Source organism: Notolabrus celidotus, chromosome 12, assembly GCF_009762535.1.
Source record: "Notolabrus celidotus isolate fNotCel1 chromosome 12, fNotCel1.pri, whole genome shotgun sequence".
Classification (NCBI taxonomy): Eukaryota; Metazoa; Chordata; class Actinopteri; order Labriformes; family Labridae; genus Notolabrus; species Notolabrus celidotus.
In genome coordinates this window covers 10958405-10984145 of record NC_048283.1, presented here as the reverse complement: position 1 = coordinate 10984145, position 25741 = coordinate 10958405, and the positions used below count along the sequence as shown (strand labels likewise).

The following is a 25741-nucleotide window of genomic DNA, read 5'->3' as shown; positions in this document are numbered from 1 at the left end:
TTTTTTGGCTTCAGAACCGTACAACGGGAAAAGGCGGAGCAACGCTGTCCATTTTTATCTACAGTCTATGGCTATGTGCTGTCCTCGGTGCAGCTGAAACCTTTAAACTCGACAGGCAACCTGGTGCGTTTTATGGGCTGTCTTGGATCAATAAGTGAGAATTCGTGTTTTTTATTTATAAGTAGGGGAGAAAATATATCAGCTGTTTTACAGTTGTGAATTTGACTATCAAAAGGGCCCCTTGAGGATGCTCCATCCCCTTTGAGGTGAGAGTCTAACTCTGCCCCTGTTGAAACCACATTGTTTCAAAGCATGGAAGCTGGCAGTGTTCTCCTGATCATTTTCTGTAAGATGTTTTATTCACATCTGGCAGAGAGATATGTGGATAAAAACAAAGAGGAACATTCAGTTAAATGTTTTACAGGAACCAATGTCAAACACTCAGCTCCCTCTGAACTCTGGTTCCATATTTGGAGAAAGTGCTCCCTCTACTGGTAAAAAGGACACATCAGAATACAAAGACATAACAAAGATGAATGTTTCCATATCAAAGTTTATTGCTGACATGCATGTAGAGATCTGATGAAGTAGAAAAATATGTTTTTTATACAAACGTGTTTCTCATCTGTACAATTACGCAGTTTTCTGTATCTAGATACCCATGTCGACCAAGCAGCGTACAACACATTATCCCATTGGGTTTAACCGCACCACATCACATCCTACTCCAAGTTTCCAGTTGAAACAGTCTGCAATATATTTGTTATATACTGAAGACTTAGGACTTAGAAGCTGGGGAAATTATCAAACTGAAAATTGGAAAATTAATAAAATTGTACTACTTATTCCATCACATGATGTTTCTAGTTTCTCTGTTGGACCCAAAGGAATAAATCATCTTCAAATTTTCTATCAGTTGGCGCACCTTGCAAGTTTAAATCATGCAACAGTCACGTGTTTTACACAGAGTTTAACCTCACACTACTTCCATGCTTTTCAGTCCACATTGCAGTCTACCAAAACAACTGTGTAAAACAAACATCGAATGTGGTACAATCCACTAGCTAAAAGGTGAAACACTTTTTGAGAAGAGGGACAAAAAAATAACATTTACATCAAGAATCCACTGAACCTGTAGTCACTAATCTGAAGTTTAGTGTCGTGGAAGATGGCCTAAGACGATCACCTGACGCCAGCACCCAGTGATGGCTGTGGTGTTCATTAAACACCCTCTTCAGAAGAACAATCTAGACTACTACAATACTGCTGTTTACCCATGGAATTCACATTGAGGTGGGAGAAAGCTCACAGCTTTCCTTACGTAATATTTTAGCCTCTGGATGTGGTGGTGGATGGCCAACGTGGCCCATAATGCACGTCAATCAGTATGTGTTGAAACAGAGTTGGTATTTAAGTGGGTGGAACTACATACAATACAACTGGTGCAGTCATGATGGTACATATTTACATACTGACCAGAGAGTACAGCCTTGTGCCGGGAGTTTTGGGGGTTTAATGAGAGGAAACCAAAATACACTACAAAACACTCCCCCTCCTGGAAATCAATAATCAATAATGTATGCGTATAATTTTGTTTGTGTAAAAAATATAACTATGCAAAAGTCAGTCTTGTTTATTAGTGTAGCTTAAGTTGACCACAGAGTTTGTGGCGAAATGGCAAGAAAACGATCAAAGAACCCAAAAATAAAGAAAACACAAAAAAAAGAGATGCTACTCTTCAAGGATGTGGCAGTAAAAGGACAAAATGAGAACCACTATCGGAGGTGACGACATGTCTTAAAGCTGAGAGAGCGGAGATTTTGGGGCCCGTTTCGCTGACGCAAGTTCAGCATACATTTCCAAATAAAGGAAACTTCTTGTCCTCGATGTCTGCGATTCAAGCCCCAGTGGTTTGGGGGTGTTGGGGTGTTTTGGGGGGAGCTACACGAGTGAATAAATAAATCAACATGAAATTACAAGAGAAAAAAATAGAGACATCTGAAAAAAATTACAGAGCCTATGTTCATGCAATCAGTTTTAAATAGGAAGAAGTCTAGTCAGCCTAAAGCAGGTACCAATAAGCAAAGGCAGGTAGCAGTGTACAGATGCCTAACAGTCACTGGTTAGTAGCTCTGCCATGGTTTAAAGAAACCCTTAGAGTAAAAGAGAGAATGCATCCTTAGCCTTAAAGACCAAGCAATTAAACTGAAAATTTTTGAGTCCGTGTTTTCATTCGTCTATGAATCATTACAGTATTACAGATTACCAGCCACCAGTTAGCCTCTACGTGTAAAGAGCCCACATGGTGAGATAACACAAGCATGTACAAAGCTGAGCTAGAGATGGGCTTGAGAACGGCAATAGATATGTGTTATTTTTTTGACTCTATAAAAGCATTCATGAAAATCGCTAAAACATTCAGTCAAGCCCTGTCTTAGCAAAGCCAGTTCAGGTTTTTCACAGTGTCTGCACTGAGGCGGGCCAAATAACAGAACACAATGATTGGAGGATAGCTTAAAGGGTCTGGGACTGTCAGAGGTCAACAGCTCGACAGCTCAGCAGACTCTTATGTTTGCCTGGCCCGAGAAAAAAAACCAACAACGCACATACACACACACTCATGGATACTGCAGACAAATCAAAGTGTAGAATGACGTTCACATTCATACTGAATAACACTTGTCCCATGGTCTGTGTTGATAAAGAGAAACAGGGAAGTTGGAATACCTGGAAGCCATTTGATTCTGAATGAGGCTGTGGGTACCAGTTTCCTTGGCTAAGAGTAAATTTAAGACATTATTTTTGGCAATAGAAACACAACAGTGCCGGATCTTCACTATAATGGCACTGAGGAAGTGTTACCATCAAATATGCCTTGGCAGGGAGGATCCAACAGTGTCTCCCATTCAGTTCTTGGCATTGTGACTTCCAGGTACCTCACACTAGCTGCCTAGATGCTAAAAATAGTTTCCACAGGGATGAGCGAAAGCAGGAGACGATGCATTCTGCAAATATCAAAGGATGCTTGGACGCACACTTTGATATTTAAGAATCTTCAATCCTAAGGTAGGGATAACATGCTACTTATTAAGGTAATTATGATAAAAAGCTTATTCAGATTTCTTTGAAACCACTAAAAAAGGTTTCAAAGCATTATCACTCTGACAGAAAACATTAATGCTTTATGTCACTGGTGGCATCAAGACTCCATTGTTACAATCCCTTGTCTCAGAACAGTGAGCATGGTTTACCAACAGAGAAGAGAGACAGAGAGGTAGATTGATTTGAAGTCAGAGATACAGACAGGACCAGTCTGGATCATTGTTGATACAGGGGAATAATAAAGAGGAAGAGGAGGAGGGCGGATATGGAGGTATAGAGAAGTGACATCTGTGATCAGGTGATCTGACTTGAGGCAATACCATGAACACTGGGAAGAAGAGGGGTTGCTACATGATTCTGGTCCTGTATTGCTCGGGGGATCCAGAGTTTGAGGGGGGAAGTGTTACAGCAGGGTTATCCAAAATAAGGAGAAGTATGGGGTTAATCGTCTCTTCAACAATCCGGGCGTGACCTTGTGTTAGCCCCATGTGGGACTGAGCCATCGGGCTGGTTGCACAGTGAGATCTGACTGAGGGCGAGGAACCTTTGGTTCAGATCGTCATCCAAAACTTTCCATGTTCCATGGGAAGATCTGGCCATGAGGAGTGAAGTTCTGAATCAACAATTCATTCTGCTGCCTCCTCGTGCAGGCTAAACCTCGCTCACCCAAAGCCCCACCAACAAATGGAGCCATCTGTACCCTTGTTTCAGGCTCGACCTCCTGTATACGAGTTCAGTTGAGGGGCTGATCCTCCTCAGTCCTCTCTGGACTCCACCATGATTCCCCCTGGGGAGGTCAGAGAGGCTGAGATGGGTGGATGTGGACTACTTCCGGAGGAAACGCTGTGCCAAGATGGCAGCATCTAGCGGGCTGACAGGCTGGGCATCGTGACCCAGACGCCTTACAGGTGGGAAGCTGCCAAACTGGCGCTTGGTGTGAAAGCTCTTGGCCTCATGGATAGTGTTCTTCTCCTCAGCCAACAGCAGCTGCTGGCGCATGTAGTTCTCAAACTCGTACTGTGAAGACTCCTCTATCACCTTAGCCTGGAAGGAGGAAAATGTATTAAGTTCAGTGTGTTGCAGCAGCTGAGAAATAAACATGTACTCTGATTGTATCTGAGAAATCATTAAGGGTGTGATGAGGATAAACCTTTTGCCTTCTTTGCACAAGATTGCACCTAAACAGCTGTCTGTGTTTGGTAGTAATTAGGGATGCACGATATTGGATTATTTGCCAATATGCCGATATTTTACAGCTCATTTAGCCGATTACAGATATTTTTTCCGCGCACCTAATTGCAGAGGTCATCAATTCTCTTCTGTATTTGAATTAGCGTACAGTATTATGATTATACTCTTATCACATTTGTTATGTAATATTCATTTCTTGGGCAAAATAAGAAAAATACTCAAAACTTAAAACTGCACATTTATTTATGACAATTGCTTTCAAACAAAATTCATACAAAAAGAAACATCCTACTTAAAACTTGGATGATGCTCTCCCTGAGACAATCATAACAACAATACCCACAACCAGGGCAAATTTGGCCAATTTCACATATGACATAGTAACTCTTTGACAGTAAATGGGCCTAAATTAGTCAGCTACATGTACCTTACAGACTGCTGCTTGAATTCAAATTTAACATAAAATATGAGCCCAACATGTGTTCAGCAGCCCATTATTTTATCGGTTAATCATATCGGAGGATATCGGCCAACAGTTCATTTTAAAGCCAATATCGGCCGATACCGATAATGTGCCGATAATATTGTGCATCCCTAGTAGTAAGGTTTTATTTACTGTGAACTGAGTCTCATAACTTACCTCTTGCAGATGTTCTGGGTGATTGACCTGATCATCAATATCGGGCACCACCTGCAGAGGGCCACTCAACGATGAAACAGACTGCCTGCAAGTAGGAAACACACCAAGAGTTCGATTTAACATCAGTGAGCTCTGCAATTCGAAAGAGCTACGAGGGTGGCTTTGGCAAAGGTTGACACTCAATTCAGCACATCAGACTCTAACAACACACATGGAGTCAACCAGAGGAAATCTTGTGACATGTTTTTTTTAACAGTTATTTCTCTATTTTTCAATACTTGACTTGAGAATCCCCATATAGAATGTTATAGTTCAAACATCCAGCAGGGGGAGCAATTACCATGATGCAATGATGGCACTGAGAGACTCCAGCACTTCTCCTGCTGTGAGCCTTTGCTGAGGGTCCAGCACCAGCAGCTTTCGAATCAGGCACACTGTATTCTCAGATACACGACCATCCCTGTGAGAAGGAGGAGCAAAACAACACATTTTATTTGCATATTCAACAAAGCAGCTGTTGAACGGTTTCAATTTTCACATTTTGGTATGAGTTCTCTATAGGGGGATCTTAATGCAGGATGAATAATGCAAAAAATTACTTGTAAAAACATAAAGATCCAATCATCCAACACACTACCGCCAGTACAACTGCAGTTAAAGTTAATTGAATCATGCATTGCTCAGTTACATATACAGAAAACACTCTGCTTTCTTTGATGCTATTACTTGTTGTTAACAGTAGTTGGATCCCACCCTTCTATAATACGTCAGCTCAAAATGTCACATGGAAAAGGACGAGTACTCACTCTGGGATGGAGTACTCTGCAGCCTTGATCTTCCGGAAGAGCTCTTGAGGTATGCTGTCATAAAAGGGGAACTGGCCATACAGCATGGTGAACAGGACCACACCAAGAGCCCACATATCGCTGGGTTTACCACGATACGGCCGGCCTGAAGACAGGGAGAGAGAGAGAGAGAGAGAGAGAGAGAGAAAGAGAGAGAGAGAGAGAGAGAGAGAGAGAGAGAGAGAGAGAGAGAGAGAGAGAGGAGGGTTCAGGATTGATGTTTGATGTTGATGAATAAAGAACTTGCTTTGTTGGGGAACAGTATGTCTTGCTGTGTAGACTTCTGCAGAGATCGGTAAGTCTGCAATCAAGATGTGATAGTTGAAATGTTGCACAGCTTTGTCATGCGTGACTCAGGGCTCATCAAGCTCATTTCAAGTCACTTCTCGAGGTCTAATGATTAACGGAATGAGCAAAAACAAACAAGTGATGACTCCATGCCCTTATTTCCTAGAAAAACCCAGCACAATGCTCCCTTTAAAAGACGGTTCCTAAGCCCTTAATGCAGTCGCGGATCTTTGATGAATAAGCTGGCACTGAGGAGGGTGGAGCATCACAGCTCTGCATGACCATAGGCAGTGTTATTACAGTCAGGCAGGCAGTAGTAACAGCAGCAAGCAATTATGTTAAAGCTTGTGACACACACAAGCAGGCGGGGGATGGGGATGGGAGGGGATGGGGGTTGATGGGAGTAGTTTCCCTACAGTGAGTCATCAGAGTGTGAGTCACTGAAGCTCTGTTTAATTGTGTGCCTGTCACGTTAGGCTGATATACACACCCGCGGTATATTTACAGCGCGAGTGTTTTGGAGGTGAACAAATCCTGTTCATTCTTCCGAGTCTCTTTCTGGAAATCAACCTGCAAATGGACGGAGATCGGGTCCACAGTGGAACACAAGGCTACAGCAGAAATCTGATAAACCATACAGACTGCACTGATTTACTGACTCTCTGACTGCTGATGACATTATAAGACATCGTACATTGTATTATATAATTATCTTTGCTATATTATATTATGTTATATTACATTATTACTGTTTACTACAACTTACGGTCATATTATATACCCATATCTATTCATTTATTGCTTAATCTGTCATTACCAACCATAATCCCACCATGTCAACCTGTCACTACTGAAATATTTTTAATACTGCCTGTAATTACTGCTATTTAATCTAAATTCCATTTGTAATATTGTTTATATCTAAATTGTATTCTATTTTTATTTATCTATTTTCATTTTTACTTATTTTATTTTACTAACTGGAACTTTTTCTTGATTGTACTTATGTCTGGGTTGCTGTGACAACTGAATCAATAAAGTAATATCTAATCTTATCTTAGACACTGTGAAGCTTGACGAAATTATTTCTGCTTTTTTTTTCAGGCAAAGAAAAAACTCCAAGTAGCTTCCTCTGCAGACCATACTCTGAGAAAATGCAACATCACTATGATTACCCAAACACAGAGAGAAAAAATAAGCTACTCCTCATATTTGGCAGTCCAAGATTGCAACATAACTTCTTTCCTTTTGCCTAATAACCGGAAAATAAAACACAAGACTTACCGATAAGTGTTATGCAAAGCTATTTGAAAGAATCTTTAAGATCAAGGTCAACGACACAACTCTTTTAATCAGAACGATCATGTCTGACATCCTAAAATGCCAGACTTGTGCGTTTAATTTTCAGGTAATACACTTCAAAGCAGATAGGAGGATAGTTGCAAATCTAGGGCTGCAAGGAAGGTTTTCACACCTGTATGTGAAAGACTGGTCACAGAAAAAAAACAGGTGTGACTGTTGGATTAACAGTTTTTGAAAGTGACAAAAGCTGTAAGAGGCTGACCCTCTGTAGCTGCACGTCACTGCTTTGTAGCACTTTTCTGATGATCAGAAAAGCATATTATTTAATGGACCTAATGCCTCTCAGAACAACAACACATAACATAAAAACATCCGTCTTTCACTCACCACTTAATACATCAGGGCTGATGTAGGCAGGACTTCCTCTCTGGTCTTTAAGCAGGTCGTCCTCGCTCACCAGGTGCTTTCCCAGGCAGAAGTTGGTGATGGTGATTCTGTGAGTTCTGTAAGAACACACAAAGATACAACACACTTCATTAGTACCTTTTTATACTTCTGATTTCTTTGAATCAGTATATCTGCTCTTTGGCTTTAATCAAAAACATGGCTAATACTCGGGAGAAGTCAGCGTGACAAAAGTACATTTGGAATGTAAAACACTGCAGCTGTCTCGCAGCTCAAATCATGAAGCAAACACAGGCTGACAGAGACGAGGAGAACTTGCGAGCATAGCTTGTTGTTTTAATTATCTCTTGGCTCAGTGGGCTTTAGAAATACATCAGTATCATAGAACTGCCAGATGCAAAACAGAGTATGCACAGCCTGTCATGGTAGAATAAAGTCTCCCATCTACTTATGTAATACTAATAGTTACACAATGTGACTCTTCATCACTTCCTGACCAGGGCCTTTAGAGGAGCCTCTGCTTGTATTAAATGTTTCCACTTTCTCAGCATGCATGTCTTTCATTTCATGTTCATTTAACACTATCCCTCTGTAGAAAGTTCAATGTTCTCATTTTAAAACATTTCTTGACAATACGTTTTCAAATCTCCGACATAAAGTCAGTGATTCATGCACATCATGACATACAGTGGGACATAAAGCAGATCTTTAATCAGATCATTAAGCCCACTACAGACTATCAATCAATCAAGTTGTATTTATATAGCTCCTTTCATGCAATTCAAAGTGCTTTACAGCGATTGAAAACAAGAAAGAAGCAGAAGTAAAATAATGGAAAGCTATATATATATATACAGTGGTGGAAAAAAGTTTTCAGGCACCCCAAATATTGCATTGAGAATCACTCTTAGGTCTTCAAGTGCAACTTCTTTTTGTACAGTCACAGGCAGGTTTAGTTATTATTTGTTCAGTTTTGAACACATTCTCTGTTATTTGTTGACTTTGATACCGACAATGCTGAGAGCTGACATATTGAAACTATCAAGAATTTAGCTTTGTTAGTTTTTCTTGTAAACAATAAACAAACAAAAAATTATTTGTATTTGTTTATGTCTGTCTAATGCTTGAAACACAAAAAAAAAATTTCACAAATATTTCATGAAAATATTTGAAGAGTTCATTTGCAAAAACAATTAACTCACTTTTGAAAAATTAAAAAAATGTTTCAAAACATTTTTTCCTTATACAAGCCTTTGGTAGTATCAATCAAATGAGGTTGGGTGGTTTTGACTAAGTCAAAACGACTTTACTAATCAGAGATATCTTGAAAATCTAACTTTATTAGGAATCTACATCAAAAAGAAATATGTATTATGAAAAATTATATAAACTGAGTTATCTGTTTTTGCAAATGAACTCTTCATTTGAGATTGTGTAAAAATTTTAAGGGTGTCCGAAAACCTTTTTCCACCAAAATGGATTTTAAGATAGAGACTAATGTACACCAACAACAATGTTTAATTAAAATTATAGAATATAATAAATAAAAAAGGGTAGGGATAAGAGTTGAACATAAAACAAAGGCTAAAAATATCAATACAAATTAGTAGATAAATAACAATATAACAAAAAAAAAATTGTTGAAATAAATAAAATAATAAAACAACATTAAAATCAATATAAAACTTAAAAGTAATACAATTGTTAAACCCTACATAAAAGCCGGGTTGGATAAATTATTTTTATGTTTCCGTTTGAAAGTCTAAAAGTCTTCATGCTGCTGGATGTCTGAGCCTGTCTGTCTAACTGCCTCCTGGTTTCAACTCCAGATGACTGAGCTCTGCAGAGCCCTGCATTAGGGATTTATGCGTATTATTTTCTTTGGAAGAGAGCACTTTTAAAAGAAAATTTCTCATGCATTCTTTTCTTAGTAGCACTGCAGTTCAAAAGGAAATGCATGATCTTCAACATTACTGTTGGGCTTAAAGCATTTGGGAGAACAGGACCACTCCTGACAAAGTGGCTTCAAAGTTTCAGCAAACTTTGATTAATTTAGTTTCTGTGGAAACAATGTGCCACTATAAGATTTCTCTCTGAGTCATCAAGGTAAATTTAGCCTGCTTGTGGTGGCGTGAAACTAACAGTATAATAGCTGAGAGGACTATGGACTGCTCTATATCTCTGTGTTCACACAGAGAGAATTAAAAAAAACTCTGCACTTTGACAAACATATGACTCAACCTGTGGTTTGGGATAATTGTCTCGATGACTAAGCCTGCATGGTGATGGGCTGACAAATGAATATATAGAGCTCACGAAGACTTCAAATATGTACACAAACACGCAACTTCGATTGCTCCCACACAATCAGTCCCCTGGCGACTGCACACACACACAGAAACGCACGCTAAAGCACATGACCACGGTCTAGAGCCTGGGTCCGCTCCGGATCACGCTTCTCACCCACATCCGCTTTCTGAAAGCCTGAGGTCAACAGCTTCCCCTATTCTCTCTCACTTTCACACCCTGCTCCATCACACACACAAACACACACACACATACACACAACACACACTGCTCCCATTACAGCTTCTAGAGCCAATTCCTGTCAAACACTCCATTTTCATCCAAACACTCCAGTCTCAATCGTCTCAAAGAACATTCAGTTCACATAATTTCCTGCTTCTTATGTGATCCAACCCTTGAACCTCTTTTGTGATCCAAGTCTCTATAAGCTTACAGTGGCCTTGTGATCTGCACAAGGATGGGCCACAGGAACAGAGTGCAATGCTTCAAGGACCCTCCACATAAAAGCTTCCTTTACAGACAAGTCTTTTCTTTTGTCTGTGTGCATCACGACCCAGGCTTCTATTCTTGCACCGGAGATTGGGTAAATGAAATTGCATGTTTGCCTCGTGAGGGAAGGGTCCCTGAGGACCGAACAGAGACCGCACCATCGCTGCTTCCTGGTCACATGACCCCCGGGTAAATCAGGAAACCAGAAACCCAAAACAGCCCCCATGACTTCTCCGCCCTGCCTACTTCGTTCTGCTGAAAATATACCCAGCTGACGAGAAAGGAGGTTAAACACAGGGCAGCTTCTACAGAGGCCAGCACATTTAACTTCTCAGAACATAGAACCATTGGTGTGGAGGACTTTACCAGGAGAAAATCACATCTGAATTATGGTTACTACTCTGTCTAATGTTGTTTCAGGCTTATAAAAAGGCAAATGTATAGTCAAATTAAAAATCAAGATGATTTCAGTCTGACTTTTGTGTTCAACTGCCAAAAAAAACAACCCCTAAATCTGTAATTCAGTCACAATCTGAAATCCATCCATGGCACAAATCACTGATGTAAACTAACAGGAGCTCTCTTGAAGACATCAAAACAAGACAAAAATAAACTAACACCTCACTGCGGTGTGTCGGTGTCTATGGATATCCTATTAGAAGCACCACTGAAATTTCGGAAGTCAAAGACCCTGCAGATTGATTTATGACATCCTGCTTTCATAACAGCTGGCTCTGGGAGAGGAAATCGCATCATTCTTGCATAAACTGCTGAGCTTGTTTCGCGGCTTTGGTTGCATTTCCCACTGTGACGCCGAGGACCAGGGGAGGAGAGGGGATTTTGGGGACAGTTTTGCATCTATATTGGCCATATCCTTCCCATACTGGCTGCACAGTCACACACATATACAAGGGTGGAGTGGCAGAGGAAATATGCAAGCAAGCAAAAAAAGTATGATGCATACAGTACACAGGAAAAGTGGAAATCAGAGAGGGGGATGTGACAAAGGAGGAAAGAGAAGACGCACAATTGAAGCAGGAAAGGGATTTGGTTGTAAAAGAAAACAGAGATAAAGCAGAGCAGAGAGTGAAATAATGATGACTATATGTGTGCATGTGTATGTGTGTGTGACGTGCATCACGGTATGAGTCAGCTCTGAGCTATGTGGCCCTTGGCAGGCCTCTCCTTTGTCTCCAGCTGGGACTGAGTGTTCCACTCGTCTGCTCCTCGCCCCGCTACCCTCCTCCTCTGGCCAAAACACTCTCCTGTTTCATCACCAACACCGCTGCTGCTGCTGCTGCTGCAGGAGCAGGAGCAGGAGCAGGCTCTGATGTCTGGGATGTGTATGTGTTAGAAAGATAAGCCAGACTTGTGACATGTCAATACTCGTACTCAGACATGCAAAGAATGCTGAAGAAGTGACCAAGAAAAGTGTGAGTTAGGTCTATGAATACACTCATTGGTGCGTGATGCAAGCACGATGTTTTGGTACAAGGGTGTGTGTAAGCAAGTATAGGAACAGAGTGTGTGTGTGTGTGTGTGTGTGTGTGTGTGTGTGTGTGTGTGTGTGTGTGTGTGTGTGTGTGTGTGTCGGTGTTAGTCATGTCCTTCTAAACGGGGAGACCTGCTTTGTGGGATGATTATCAGTCTCCAAGAATGTGCATGCTGCAGAGGCAACCTTACATAGGTGGAAGGCAAGACCTGGTTGACTCATCTTAACGTTGTGGATAAAGTCAAAGTAAGTAGAAGCTGAAGTAGCGGTGCTTATCCTGTGAGACACTGACGCACACTATCTCTCTTATAAACTCTGCAGAATGGAAAAGAACTCATCTGTAAAGCCATGTCCAAACACCATACTCACAAAGTCCATCTGACCGGCAGAACCCCTGCAACCTGAGGGGCTCTTACCATCATCCAACATTGCTTGGGCGCACCCACTTCAAAACATTGCTTGGGCGCACCCACTTCAAAAACTCTCGCACCAAGAGCAAAGCAATTGCATACTTTAACAACAGAGTCCAGTCCCCCCTTCTGCTTCCAAAGAATCCAGCCATGGGGACTGAATCATCGGCCTTTACTCAACGCACAGACACAGACTCAGAGTCAGGCACCAGGGAGCAAGGCTTTAGATTCTTACAACTGATCTCTCACTCAGTCTGAGAATGTGACCCCTGCTTGGGTTTAAAGCCAAATGAACATGGGATACAGGCTGCTGGGTCCGGATGAGGCCCCCTAAAAACACGTGAGCAGGGGCAGAATGACTTACTGGAAGGCTAAAATGACTGATCTGGCATAATGGGAGCAGTTATTGGCCAGCTAACTGATTGACAAGGCGGACTGGGTGGAAGCTGGATGTTCTTACCGTTTGTTCAGCACCATGTTTCCCAGTTTGAGGTCTCTGTGTACGATGTTTTTCTGCATGAAGGGAAGAGAAGGGAAAAAAATGTTTGGTTAAACTGTACTTTGTGAATCACTGGTATCATAACAATCAGTTTGTTTTTGGAGAGTGGCACACAAGCATGGAAGATGAGTAACCAGAAAGGATGTGCAACAGGATAACAATGACAAAAGCTATTTTTCCTTCAGTTGACAAAAACAATGTAGTATCCAAACTTTCTTTTTTTTACAGACGAAGAGAAACATTTAGGCCATATGTGATCTGTTTAAATTCATCCCAGATTGTCTTTTCTTTTTCACAGAATCTCAGTTCCTCAATTCAGTGTTTTAATAGTTAAGCATGAGTCGTCTTCACAAAGAATGTGGTGCATGCAAGATCTGCAAAAACATTTTTGTTTCAGTAGTTTTGAAACATTCCGTTTCAGGCATTGTTCTCCTGACTAACAGAAGCAAGTTGTGCATTGCTCTAGTCTGCATAAGGCAGTCAGCGCTGGATTCAACATGACCGTGTGTGTATACGTCGTGGAGAAACTTGGCCCCAACACACGAGCACAGAGAGCAGAGGACAGGATAAGCATGCCCGTAAATGGCAACGAACACTGGCAGAGATTTTTGAGAGAGAGAGTGAGTTTGTATGGCTTAGATCAGGGGTTCCTAAAGTGTGGGTCGGGACCCCCTGGGGGGTCGCGAGACACAAATGAGAGGTCGTGAGATGTCATTTATAAGTTATGTAAAAATGTTATTATTATTTATTTTTGTTTATTTACCTTGTTTTCTTATGTTTATCTTCCTTTTTGTTTCTACTGTTAATCATTATTTCTTTATTATTATTATTATTATTTTTGTATTTTTTTGTATATATTTATTTTTTCTTCTCTTCGTTGGTTTTGTATGACTCATAAATATTTTTTAACTTTAGGTGAACAAAGAAATACTGAAAAAATATACACTTCACCCATTATAGTAAAAAATATTGACAAAAATAGAAGCTAAACTTGAAATAAAACCTTGAAAACAGAAAATGTAATGAGTTTTCTGCCTTTCTTTGTTGCGCAATGACTCCTAAGTTTAGAGTTAGTGAACAGTTAATTATCAAAAGCACCAGTAGCAGTAGGTTAATTCATAATGGGACAGGAAACACAGCCACATGCTCATATAGTTAAGCTACTTTTCTGCAGACCAGCTAAATGAAGCCACATTAAATCACTTTGAGGGACAAGGGGGTCACGAATCTGGCACTTATATTGAAAAGTTTGGGAACCCCTGGCTTAGATGGTGCGAGAAAAATCATTCATTGTGTTTTAGGAAAAGGCTTCTTTGATACATTGCAACCTGAGTTTTGCAAATACCAGTGTTTTTGTAGTTTATTTACTTTTTTCTCCAACATTATTAATAACATATGGCTCTGAATGTTCTTGGGGATGCAGATAATGATGATCAACCTCAAAGAGACACTCCTTTTCTCTTGTATTAGTCCACATAGACTCACCTTATGAAGGGCCTCCACCACACGCACCACGTCGTAGAAGATGACGATGGCCTCGCGCTCGCTTAGCCTCTTTTCCTTTATGACGTAATGCTGGAGGTTTATTAGATCCGTCGTCTTGTCGCTAAAGTCGTGAGCACACAGGCAGTCCAGCACGAGGCAGATCCGCTTCTTCATCTTGCGCATTTTGTTGGCCTCTATGTCCTCCACTATTTCGTAGGCTCGATCCTGGGGAACAACGACAAATAGAAGAGTGAGCGGCCTTCTTCGGGGAGGTGCTTAACCTGTGGAGTGGATAGAGCTGTTGATGTATTTTAGAGCCCTTTCCAACAAAGACCAATCGATATAACCTGAGGCGTCTCTGAATGCATCAAACTGAATGGGTTGCTTTGCTGTATTGGCTCATCAAGCTGATTCACTGAGCTTAGTGAGAGGGATTCAAACAGGGCAGAGGCCCATCAATCTCAGCCTGCATGCAGCCATGAATAAGATGATGTACCCCTCCACAACGGGTGGTGGAGGACGAATAACAAAGGTCATTCTTCTTCTACCAACTACAATCTTAGCAGAGTCCCCCACTTCTTATTGATTTCAGTATCAGGTTGTCATGTGTTTTTTTTTAGATGCAGTCAGCACCTTTTGAAAGTGTACATTATTTACTGGTTCTCTCACAGTGGAGATGCGCTATAATAATCCGATCAATATTGCAGGCCTAACTGAATCAGAGTGCATCGCTCAATGCTGCTATTCTGAGAACCCCAGCAGAGTGGAAGAGACAGGATGTGAACAAGAGACAAAGGAGGAAAATGCATAGGGAGAGGGAGAGAGAGAGAGAGAGAGAGAGAGAGAGAGAGAGCGAGAGAGAGAGAGAGAAGGCAGATGGAAGAATAACAAAGTTAGAGGAGGAGGCAGACGGGAAGACAGGTAAGGGGAGGGGGGGGGGGGCTCATTGTGAATGGACGGGGCTGTGAATAGAGAAAGACTGCGGATAAATATGGCTTTTAATGGTACTCCCACTTCCTTATTGAAATCTGCTTCATAAGGAAATGCAAGCAGCTGGCTGGACTAATGCTTATCTTACCTCTACGCAGATATAAGCGCATGCTGTTACTTGCACTTGCGTGGTGACGCTATAACTAGAGCTGAATAGAAAGTGAGGGAAACTTCTCCATGGTAATAGTGGTGCATTTATCATGTTGCATTACTCGCCCACACCGTGCAGAGTTACATAACACGTTGAGACAACAAGAGACTCTTCTTTCAACCTATTATGATAATTATCTAACTGATTATGTACAGAGCACAATTTGTGTAGGTGTCGTTATACCTGGAATAGGCCGTGGTGGTGGACCACGCCGTCCTGGTTGTGCAGCAGAGAAAGGAGGGAGTACTCCGTGTGCAGCAGCATCTTCCCCTGCCTTTCCTCCTGAGTCTCCCCTGCAGAGTCCACCCGCTCCTCCAGCGTCAGGATCTGGCATAACCGCACACGAGAGCAGAGCAAACATTAGAGGTCACAAGACAAGAGTGCATACAGGATCAGACACCAGAGAGAGAGAGAGAGAAAAACTAATCTTCAGTCCTGACTCTGAACCTTTAAAAGACAGAAGACATGGCATCCAGTTGCTTTAGCTTGGCATTTAACTAGAAGTTTAAATACCACCGGAGGCTGCAGCTCAGTTTGATATGCCGATGTGAAGTAAACATGCTGTGCAGCAGACACTGAGGCGCTGCAGTCATTGGAGGGTCCTGTACCGCCTCACTACATGGTTGTGAGGGTTAAAAGTTGACATTCCAGGTGGGGCGCTACCTTCCTTCCCTTTCCCCCGCTCTGTTGCCCCCCCCACCCCCACACCTCTTGTGATATAGTCACAGGATAGCCCCAATAAACAGATTGCCTGGCTGAGGTTTTGTTGTTAGCAGCAGACTGAAACAGCAGGCCATAAAATGAACACCAACAAAGAGGGGTTAAAGGTTCAGGCATCCACGGGGACATCACGGCTTTGTTTTGATTTATATTTTCAGTACTATGTTGAACTGTGTTGCATTTGTGAGAGAAAAACAAACCGAGAAAAAAGGCAATCCACAGTCGACTTACTTTGAGTTGATAGAAGTCATCAGTGCCGTCCTTTCTGGCCAGACACTGCACTATGCTGGGCACTGGTGAGTTGCCCAGACGAGGCCCTGCAAGGATAAGAAAAAAGAACAGCTGCATGACCAAAAGGCACGCTACATGCCGGAGTGTGGGGTTTGCACTGCAACTCATTAAGGGCTGAATGTGCACGCACCCATTAACACCCAAAGTGTAATGTTTTCTTTGGCACTCTGCATAGCAAATAGTGGAGGAGTTGTGTTTTTAGAAAATATTCAAGCTTGGAAGTTTGGGAGACATTTTCCAGAAGGAGGATAACAACCTTGATCCTCCACAACACAGACTCAGACTTCTCTGGCCGATGTCATGGGGATCAGCAAAATTCTTTACATTCTTGTCTCAGGCGTGCACACACACAGAGTCACCCCACGACTCTCACATTTACACACAAACACACATTCCTTACTCTACACATGGTCAGAAAAGTAGCAGGTCTGATACAGTCTCAGTCACATAAAAGGTGTTTTGAGAACTCCATACTTTTTGAAGGGTTTTGCACTAACACTAGGAGCTTTCTTACCGAGGATGAAGGGCCCCGCTCTCTTGGCGTTGTTGCCAGATATCCCTGGACATTGCAGCTTGCTGGCCCTGCCTGATGTCTCTCCAGCCCCCCTCTCTGACGAGCGCCGCTTTGACATACTGGAGCTCTGCAGGGAAAATTGATCAGATTAGTACGCAGGATAAAGATAGTCAAGTTGAATAGTAGTGCATACACATGTGACTGCAGAAAAAAAGAGCACCAGTATAGTATAAGCAGAGTATGTTTGTAAATAACATTATTTACATAAGATAAATGGACAAAAAAAGCTTATGGAGTGACCCTGCAGGCCTGCCGCAGTGAAGGGATTAGTGAACAGAAGAGAGAAGAGAGGTAAACTTCAGGGCAGCTCCTCCCTGCCTATTTTAAATATCCCTCCCACACATTTACCAACACCTCAGTGTGAATGTGAGGCCATTACAGCTCCATTCAAAATGATGGCTGCTGGCGCCAAGGTTGACACCTCAGATTCAATCTCTGCGACATACAATGTGCCACAGTCTGCAATTCAAATGGCAGATGCTCGCATGCAAATGCATTGTACTAGCACAACAATCTTTTTAGTAGGAAAAAGCATTTATTTATTTGTGACTCCCAGCCCTGACTGAACCACACATATCCATCTTTAGCTCTTCCTGCTGCAGCGGACACTGGCTTAGAAAAATCCTTCCGCTCTTAATCTGCGCGTTTTATCTCAAAATCTGTACAGCCGGCTTATCTGCACAGCCCTTCCTTTGGAGAGGACATGCGTGTTGGAACAAGGCTGAAAAATAAAAAACAGCAAACAAAATAAAAGACCGAGCCCTTTACTACGATACGGAACTAGATTGACATGTCAAAAGAGCAGGTGACACAGCGTGACACATCATCATTACACAAACTGCTTTAACCGCCACTGCAGATCTACCTCCCAGAACTCACAGAGCAAGAGGTATGCTTTGTTTACTGATACTGAGTTCCAATGTGATGAAACCCCATCTGTTTCCTGTAACAGGGAAGTAGTGCCTTGAACCGAAAGGAATGATTCACCCTGTTGTCGTCCCCAGATTCCATTGGACAGATATGTTTGAAATGTCTAGGTGATGACAACGACAAGAGCGCAAAATATGCACTGGAGTCTCTTACATGTGCATCTTTTCAAATTAAAGACCTCATTGAAGTTAGATTAAGGAAATAAACAGCAGAAGTGTGATACTTTGTACACAAATAGGCCCTTAAGTTTGAGCGTGGTGTGTTTATTCTTGTCTTCTACACAAGAGCTGCAACTGAGGCTGATACAATCCAACGCACCATAAACAACAAATTGAGTTAGGAGCTGAAAACATGAAGCTTCAGAATAATTGATCGTTTTTGCAAAAGAGGACAAGCTAGAGAAGCTGAATTTGTTAATGAATTAAGTTCTTCCTTTTCCAATACTAAATCGTGAGCCACTCGCCAGTTGGCGTTTTTGGGCAGCGAGGAGGCAGGACAGTTGGCAGTCAGCGAGGGCTGGTATGAATTCTCACTTCCATGAGGCTTTTTTGTGATCCTAGACAGCAGACAGTGTCATCATCATGTCTCTCGCCCATCTGTCTCCATCTCCACTAGTCATCACCCACTGAGTCTGATGAGCTGAGGTTTTCTGACAGCGTTTATGGCACAAGCCAGAGTGACACCAAGTCACGCTGCCAATAGTAAGAGGACGTCTTACTCTCGAGCTCACAAGGCAAAGCATAAAAAGCAGAGGCCAAAGTGGTTGGCAGAACTGATGATGCAAGTACTACTTCAAGGGCTGCCAGATAAATACATTTGTATTGTTTGTTGAATGCTAGAGAGGCTGTTAGATTGAGAAAAATAAGCAGACTGAGCCAATATGAAAAGAAGATTTCCATCAGTTGTCATTTTGCACATTTCTAACAAGGTTATCTGTGATTGCACTTTGAATGCAACTCAATTCTCTGTAGCTGCATATTCAGAGTTAAAACAGTAAATAAAAAAAATCATGCACTTTGGACTTATCACACAAAACTGACTCATTCAAACTGCTACTCTCCACACTGCATATGCACCAGAGGCTATTCATCTACCGACTAAACACAAGCTGTAGTGCTTCGGAGCCAAACCCTGACACATCTAGAAAGCAAAGGTCAATGCAACCAACTAATGCACACTGACCTAAATGACATCAGCGCAATGACAGCACACAGCTATCCCTTTCTGACGCGGCTGTGCCTCTCTGCACAGCCAGCGATCTGGCAAGCAAGACTGCTTCAGCCTCTGACTGTACCGGAGGGAGGACAAGAACAGATACAGCCTCTGAATCATATCACACAAAAGGAGGAGAGACACGCTGCCGGTTGCCCACGAGAAATGTGGGCTCCTGAAATAGAATCAGAACAAAACAACCACGTAGGAGTCTCGAGATCCACCCACCCAGACTCAATGCCACTTGTCTGGCTCTGCAAGAACAGCTTGATTGTGTTATCAAGTATCAGGATGGACAAAGAAAGCATAAGGACAGTGGAGCAGGTAGTAAACATATCTGGGAAAGAAATCTGGAGGGATGATACAGCCAGATAGAGAGAGAGAGATAAAGGCAAAGAGAATCAGAGAATGATTCATATCAATGGATGCACACATTGATGAAAGTGCAGAAGTCATGACAACAGATGAAGTAGCTGGAAGGTCAAACGCACAAGAGTCGTGCTTCTTCAATGAAATGTCAAATCGATCATGTCAGCACAGACGCAAACGGGGCGGCAGTAGCTCAGTCCATAGGGACTTGACTTGGGTCGCCGGTTCGAGTCCCAGTATGGACGAAGTTTGGCAAGTGGACTGGTGGCTGGAGAGGTGCTGGTTCACTTGCCTGGGCACTGCCGAGGTGCCCTTGAGCGAGGCACCGAACCCCCAAACTGCTTGGGTTGCGCTGGTTGATGGCAGCATCCTCACTCTGACATCTCTCCCAAAGTGCATGTCCACTGCATGTGTGTGCATTGTATGTATATACCAAAAAACAACTGTGCGTGTAGCATGACCAAAAAATAACACGAGTGAAAAAATTAAATTCCCCCCTGGGGATTAATAATGTAGGTTCTTAAAACCTGCAGTCGTTGATTACAATACTTCACAAGCAATGTTAGCAGCTCCCTGTACAAAGGGTCACATTAGAAATCCCAAGACAACACTCTTTCTACATGCACACAGTCTGTCACTCTGATGAACACTAATACATAACAGTGTCATACCTGTCACTGTGAAATAAACATGGAACAATACTCTCTTTAAATAAACATGTAGATATAGAAGGTAACAATTCTCCAAGCAGAATTCACATATTTATATATTTTTTATTATTTAACCACCACCTACATATACTTTTTTAAATGTAAAAACTGTCTTTGCACTACTCACCACTGCACTATTATATATTATTTTTTTGCCTGCACACATGAGTCATGCCTATTTGTTATTCTTTTGTGTTTACAGTTGATGTTATTATTATTAGATTTATGCCCTATTCTTTTGCCTTTGTGCAAAGAGAGCACAGTTTACCAGAGACAAATTCCTTGTGTGTTCAAGCATATTACCTGGCCAATAAAGCTGATTCTGATTCTGATTCTGACACAGTCTGTCACACGTTGTTTGGGGCCATTTTGCGACCACAGGGTCTGGGTACTGCTCAGTCCGAGCTGCATGCAGCGTAAAGGAGGCAAGTCGGAGCGTAAAAAGCTGCAAAAAGCTGCACAACTACTCAATAACTTGTGTTACAAAGGGCTTAGGTGTTTAACCCACAACCAATACACACATTGCACACATTGAGACGTCCATAACACACAGATCGTATGCGTTTGGATACGCTTGCTATTTAAAATTACGCACACGGTTCTACTATGTTACCATGTATGCGTAAAAGAGGTAACACAGCAGCTAGTTTAAGTGCACATACAAACTTACTACGACAACAAAGCTTGCTGAATTCGTTGGCTAAAGAAGCTACTACAGTTTTAAAGGCACACCGGCCACACAAAGGGGGACACAACACAACAAGGAGTTCGGCTTTCGATGCAAACTACACACAGCACAACATGGGATACGGTTAGGTTAGCGTGGAGAGACTTTCGTGCAAGATTAAACAACCAAATTGCAGGCGACTGACGTTATCTCTCGCTAAGCCGGGGGCCACAGAGCTCCAGAGCAGCCGGGAGGCCATTTAAACAAAGTATCGTTAGGTAACATTACAGCTGGCTAGCCTGGATAGCAGTGTAGTCGCCACCTCGCTTACCTCGAGCCAAAACCGCCGGGTAAAGTCTGCGTTGTTCGCTTATAACATGGACATTTCTTCAATACAAGCTGTGGTGGAGACGCGGAGCTTGTCCCTTCGACTGGGGAGACCACAGCGGGCTGGTTTCTCGGGTTGTTTTAGCCTCTGTTACCGAAATGAGCAATTAAGGAAAAGCCTCCGCTCTTCGCTGATCGCATCTTTCCACAGCGACAGCGCCACCTGACAACGGAAATGACGCACATTACTCATTTGATTGACACCTGCAGTCGACCAATGAGAACATTTGCCTGGTTTTTCCCCAGTAAATGGTTGTTGTCACTGATGATGACATTTTTTGCATGATAAAAGTTGCCAAATGAAACACATTACGTCATGGTTGTCTGTTTTTGGAGGGGTTAAACATTCTGTTCAAGTGCCAGCACAACATAATTAACAAAGGTCTCACAATAGCATGGCGAGTTTTCATTTATTCTATTATGTAACATGTCTCATTGACATTGAAAATACCATTGTTGTGATGAAATGTCTAGAATAGAACAGAATAGAATAGACTGTTCTTTATTCATTCCCCAAGGAGGAAATTCAGGTGTCTGGCAGATAAAATTATGAAAATCAGATAAAACAAGTAATTCAGGTGTCTGTCAGCTCATCTCCCATTGGCTTGAGAGCTATGAAGCCTAATGGCTGCAGGGATGAATTCTTTTCTGTATCTTTCAGTCCTGCAGAGCAGAGATGAGCCGTCCACTGCTGCCGTTTCTCTGGTCCACAAAGAAGTTGTGAAGTAGATGATCTGTGTAATTTAGAATTGCCTCTAGCTTCTTCAGTCTGCATCTCTCCACCACTGCCCCCAGTGAGTCCAACCCATAGGTCCAACCTGGTTCCTATCACAGTGCCAGCTCTTTTCACTAGTTTGCATCTGTGTTAAGGAAACAAAACACATTACGTCATAGTTGTCTGTTTTGGAGGGGTTAAACATTCAGTTCAAGTGCCAGCACAACATAATTAACAAAGGTCTCACAATAGCATGGCGAGTTTTCATTTATTCTATTATGTAACATGTCTCATTGACATTGAAAATACCATTGTTGTGATGAAATGTCTAGAATAGAATAGAATGTACTTTATTTATCCCCCAAGGAGGAAATTCACGTGCCTGGCAGATTAAGTGATACAAATCAGATAAAACAAGTAATTCAGGTGTCTGTCAGCTCATCTCCCATTGGCTAGAGAGTTATGAAGCCTAATGGCTGCAGGGATGAATGATCATCTGTATCTCTCAGTCCTGCAGTGCAGAGAGATGAGCCATCCACTGCCGCTGTTTCTCTGGTCCACAAAGAAGTTGTGAAGTGGATGATCTGTGTAATTTAGAATGGCCTCTAGCTTCTTCTGTGTGCATCTCTCCACCACAGCCCCCAGTGAGTCCAACCTGGTTCCAATCACAGTGCCAGCTCTTTTCATTAGTTTGTCCAGTTGCCTCGCATCCTTGTGTTTTATACTGCTTCCCTAGCAGACTGCAGCATAGAATAACACACATGCCACCACGGACTGATAAAACATCTGCAGCATCTTACTGCAGATGTCTAAGGATCTGAGCCTCCTTAAGAAAAAGAGGCAGCTCTGCCCCTTCCTGTAGAGTGCATCTATGTTAAGGAAATGAAACACATTACGTCATAGTTGTCTGTTTTGGAGGGGTTAAACAATCAGTTCAAGTGCCAGCACAACATAATTAACAAATGTCTCACAATAGCATGGCGAGTTTTCATTTATTCTATTATGTAATATGTCTCATTGACATTGAAATACCATTGTTGTGATGAAATGTCTGCGTCTGACATACCATATTATTACTATTCTTTAATTAAACATCAGATTGACACAAATGTACCTGTTCTCCAGGTCTCAGCTCTTACAATAAATAATGCCACAAAAACTGAATAAACACATTTTTTTTAAATGAGGGGACTTTAATTAAAAAGAGGCAAACCCTTCTTTTTTAATATAAAATGAAAGGTGCTTCAAATAAAATCTCCTCTTGTCTTTTAACTGCTGAATGGTCAGATGTGAAACATAAATCTTAGGTTTGGTGCTCTCTAAATAAGTTGAGAATAGAATTTCAAATATCCTCCATGTTCTTTACTGATGCTATGGGAAACTAATGTTTTTGTCACATTGTCAACAGGAAGAGGTGAAATCATAAACGTTAAAGATGTGCCTGACTATTGGTGGATTGGTCGGTGGACTGATTTAATATGACGTGTGATCAGGTTGTCCTTCCGAGTCAATAATAACAGTTGTTATGAGGTTTTGACCAATCAGAATCCAGTATTTAACACAGCAGGGGGAATTCTAAAAAAGCCAGGTCATTAGGAAATAACAGAATAGTAAATGCTAATGGTACAAAGTTTTACTATATCCCAAATCCACAGTGCAGTTTTTGTGAATAATGCTTTTTCCTAACATGTGTGTCTTTCTTTTTGTCTTTCCTCAAAGGTCGCAACCTCCAGAGACAAAGTTGTTTAAACTGTGAAAAAAATATACATTAAGTCTACTGAAGGAAATGTGTTGACAGATTTTGATGCAGAAAAAAAGGAGAATTTAATAGAAAGTCTTATTAATCCTATGAAATACAGCCCCTTTCTATGCAGACAGAGTACTTTGATTAGTTGGTGATTCATTGAATTACCTACACTGAACATGCTTTTAAAATGCATCAGATTTCAAATTTCATACACAGGTTGTCAATTCATACTATTTGGTCAAAAACTATCTATGTGTTGCAATTGCAGTTGGTAAGAATGTGTATGCTGTCACATAACCAACCAATTTAGCTCAGTTAAAAGTCAAACTCTTACTCATTTACTCAGCAGGCCCACTTTTGTTCTTAATTTAGACTCCCCGATTACTCTTAATTTCCTCCCACAGCTACCAGTTTCCACTGAGTGGGCAAGTGTGACAGACACAGAGAGGGCAATGTAAATGGCACTGTCATATATGAGTTGCACTCTTCTTGCCTTCCTGTCTTTTGACTCAGCAGAGCATATGCCCACGGCCACATGAACCATTTGTCAGCTTGTGGCTTCACAGTCCCGGCCCACAGTCTTTAAAGAGGAAACTGAATCATAACTCAATGCAGAGGGCTGTGAGAGAAATATGTTAAGGGGCTCTTGTGCCATAATATGGAAAACATTTTTCATGTTACTTGAAATCATTTTCAATTTTTATGATTTTGCTATATAACTTGATTTCCAAATTAAACAAGCTGTAAAAGTCTTCCTTAAGCAGCATTTCTAAAAACTGAAACTAAAATACACCAGAAATGACATATATTGTTTTCAATGTGTCACTCAAACAGAATTATCCATTATGTTGAAATAATAAACAACTGTCTGCATGTTTATGGTTAAACACTGTCTCAGTGAGGCTGGCTGACTCAGTCTAATAGTCTTGCAGGACGACTCCATGAGATCTGGTTTCTATTTGTTTTGCAGGTAGGCTGCATCCTCAGGGCACACAGTGTTTCGTCTCTCTCCTTTGCCAATATTACTGGGAAGACCTCACCAGAATCCTCCTCCCCCTGATAAATTCAGAGTATGTCTCAGCATGTTTTGTGTGCATGGTATGCACCTGTGTGTGTGTGTGTGTGTGTGTGTGTGTGTGTGTGTGGTTTTGAGTGCAGACTGTCTAACTTTGACTGGCTTTGCTGGCAGACTGCATGCAATATATTTGGTACGGATAGCTGTTGCTATAGTAATTGTTATTGTAGGTCTGTGCTTGCGGACTGGATTCTATTTGTGGATTTCAGCATATTGCTTTTAATGTTCTGGTTTTGGTGTGAATATGATACATGTGTGATTTGAATGTCATCACATTTAAACAAAGCTAGCACGACTAAGATTTGTGAAGGAGAAAAAAAAAATCTGGTGTTAATATACTCATCCCTTTTTGATTATTAAAAACCCAATAACATGCACTGTAACATGTGGCAGCCAGTCTAGAAGAACCAGACCTTATTAAAACAAGACAGACAGCTCCCCCTGCTGTTTCACATTTTCACCTACAACAAAGCTATTGCAGTGTTCATGCCATTATTAACACATTATTGCATCAGGACACAAGACAATGATACATTTCATACAATAATGCACAAAAATAGGTCCCCAAGCTATTTATTAAAAATCTTATATTGCACTTAACAATGTAACAAATGAAGTGATATGCACTTAACTATACACAAAATACACATGAGGTAAACACAGATGCATTTAAATAAATAAAATGTACAATAAACATATTTACATATTAGACATCATTTATATTGCTAGAGTACTTAATCATATAATA

General features: G+C 41.5%; 1 protein-coding gene across 1 annotated transcript; it reads right to left on the bottom strand.

Moving 5' to 3' along the window:
* Positions 1-535: 535 nt before the first annotated feature.
* On the bottom strand, positions 536-21638 carry stk40 (serine/threonine kinase 40). The gene is made up of 11 exons (XM_034697442.1): positions 21401-21638; positions 17122-17248; positions 16548-16633; positions 15780-15923; positions 14456-14680; positions 12932-12984; positions 7756-7871; positions 5740-5884; positions 5274-5393; positions 4934-5018; positions 536-4146 (listed from the first exon to the last, which is right to left on the bottom strand). The coding sequence occupies exons 2-11, from the start codon at positions 17237-17239 to the stop codon at positions 3928-3930; spliced, it is 1311 nt and encodes a 436-aa protein (XP_034553333.1). The 5' UTR covers positions 17240-17248; positions 21401-21638; the 3' UTR covers positions 536-3927.
* Between the last annotated feature and the right edge of the window lie 4103 nt (positions 21639-25741).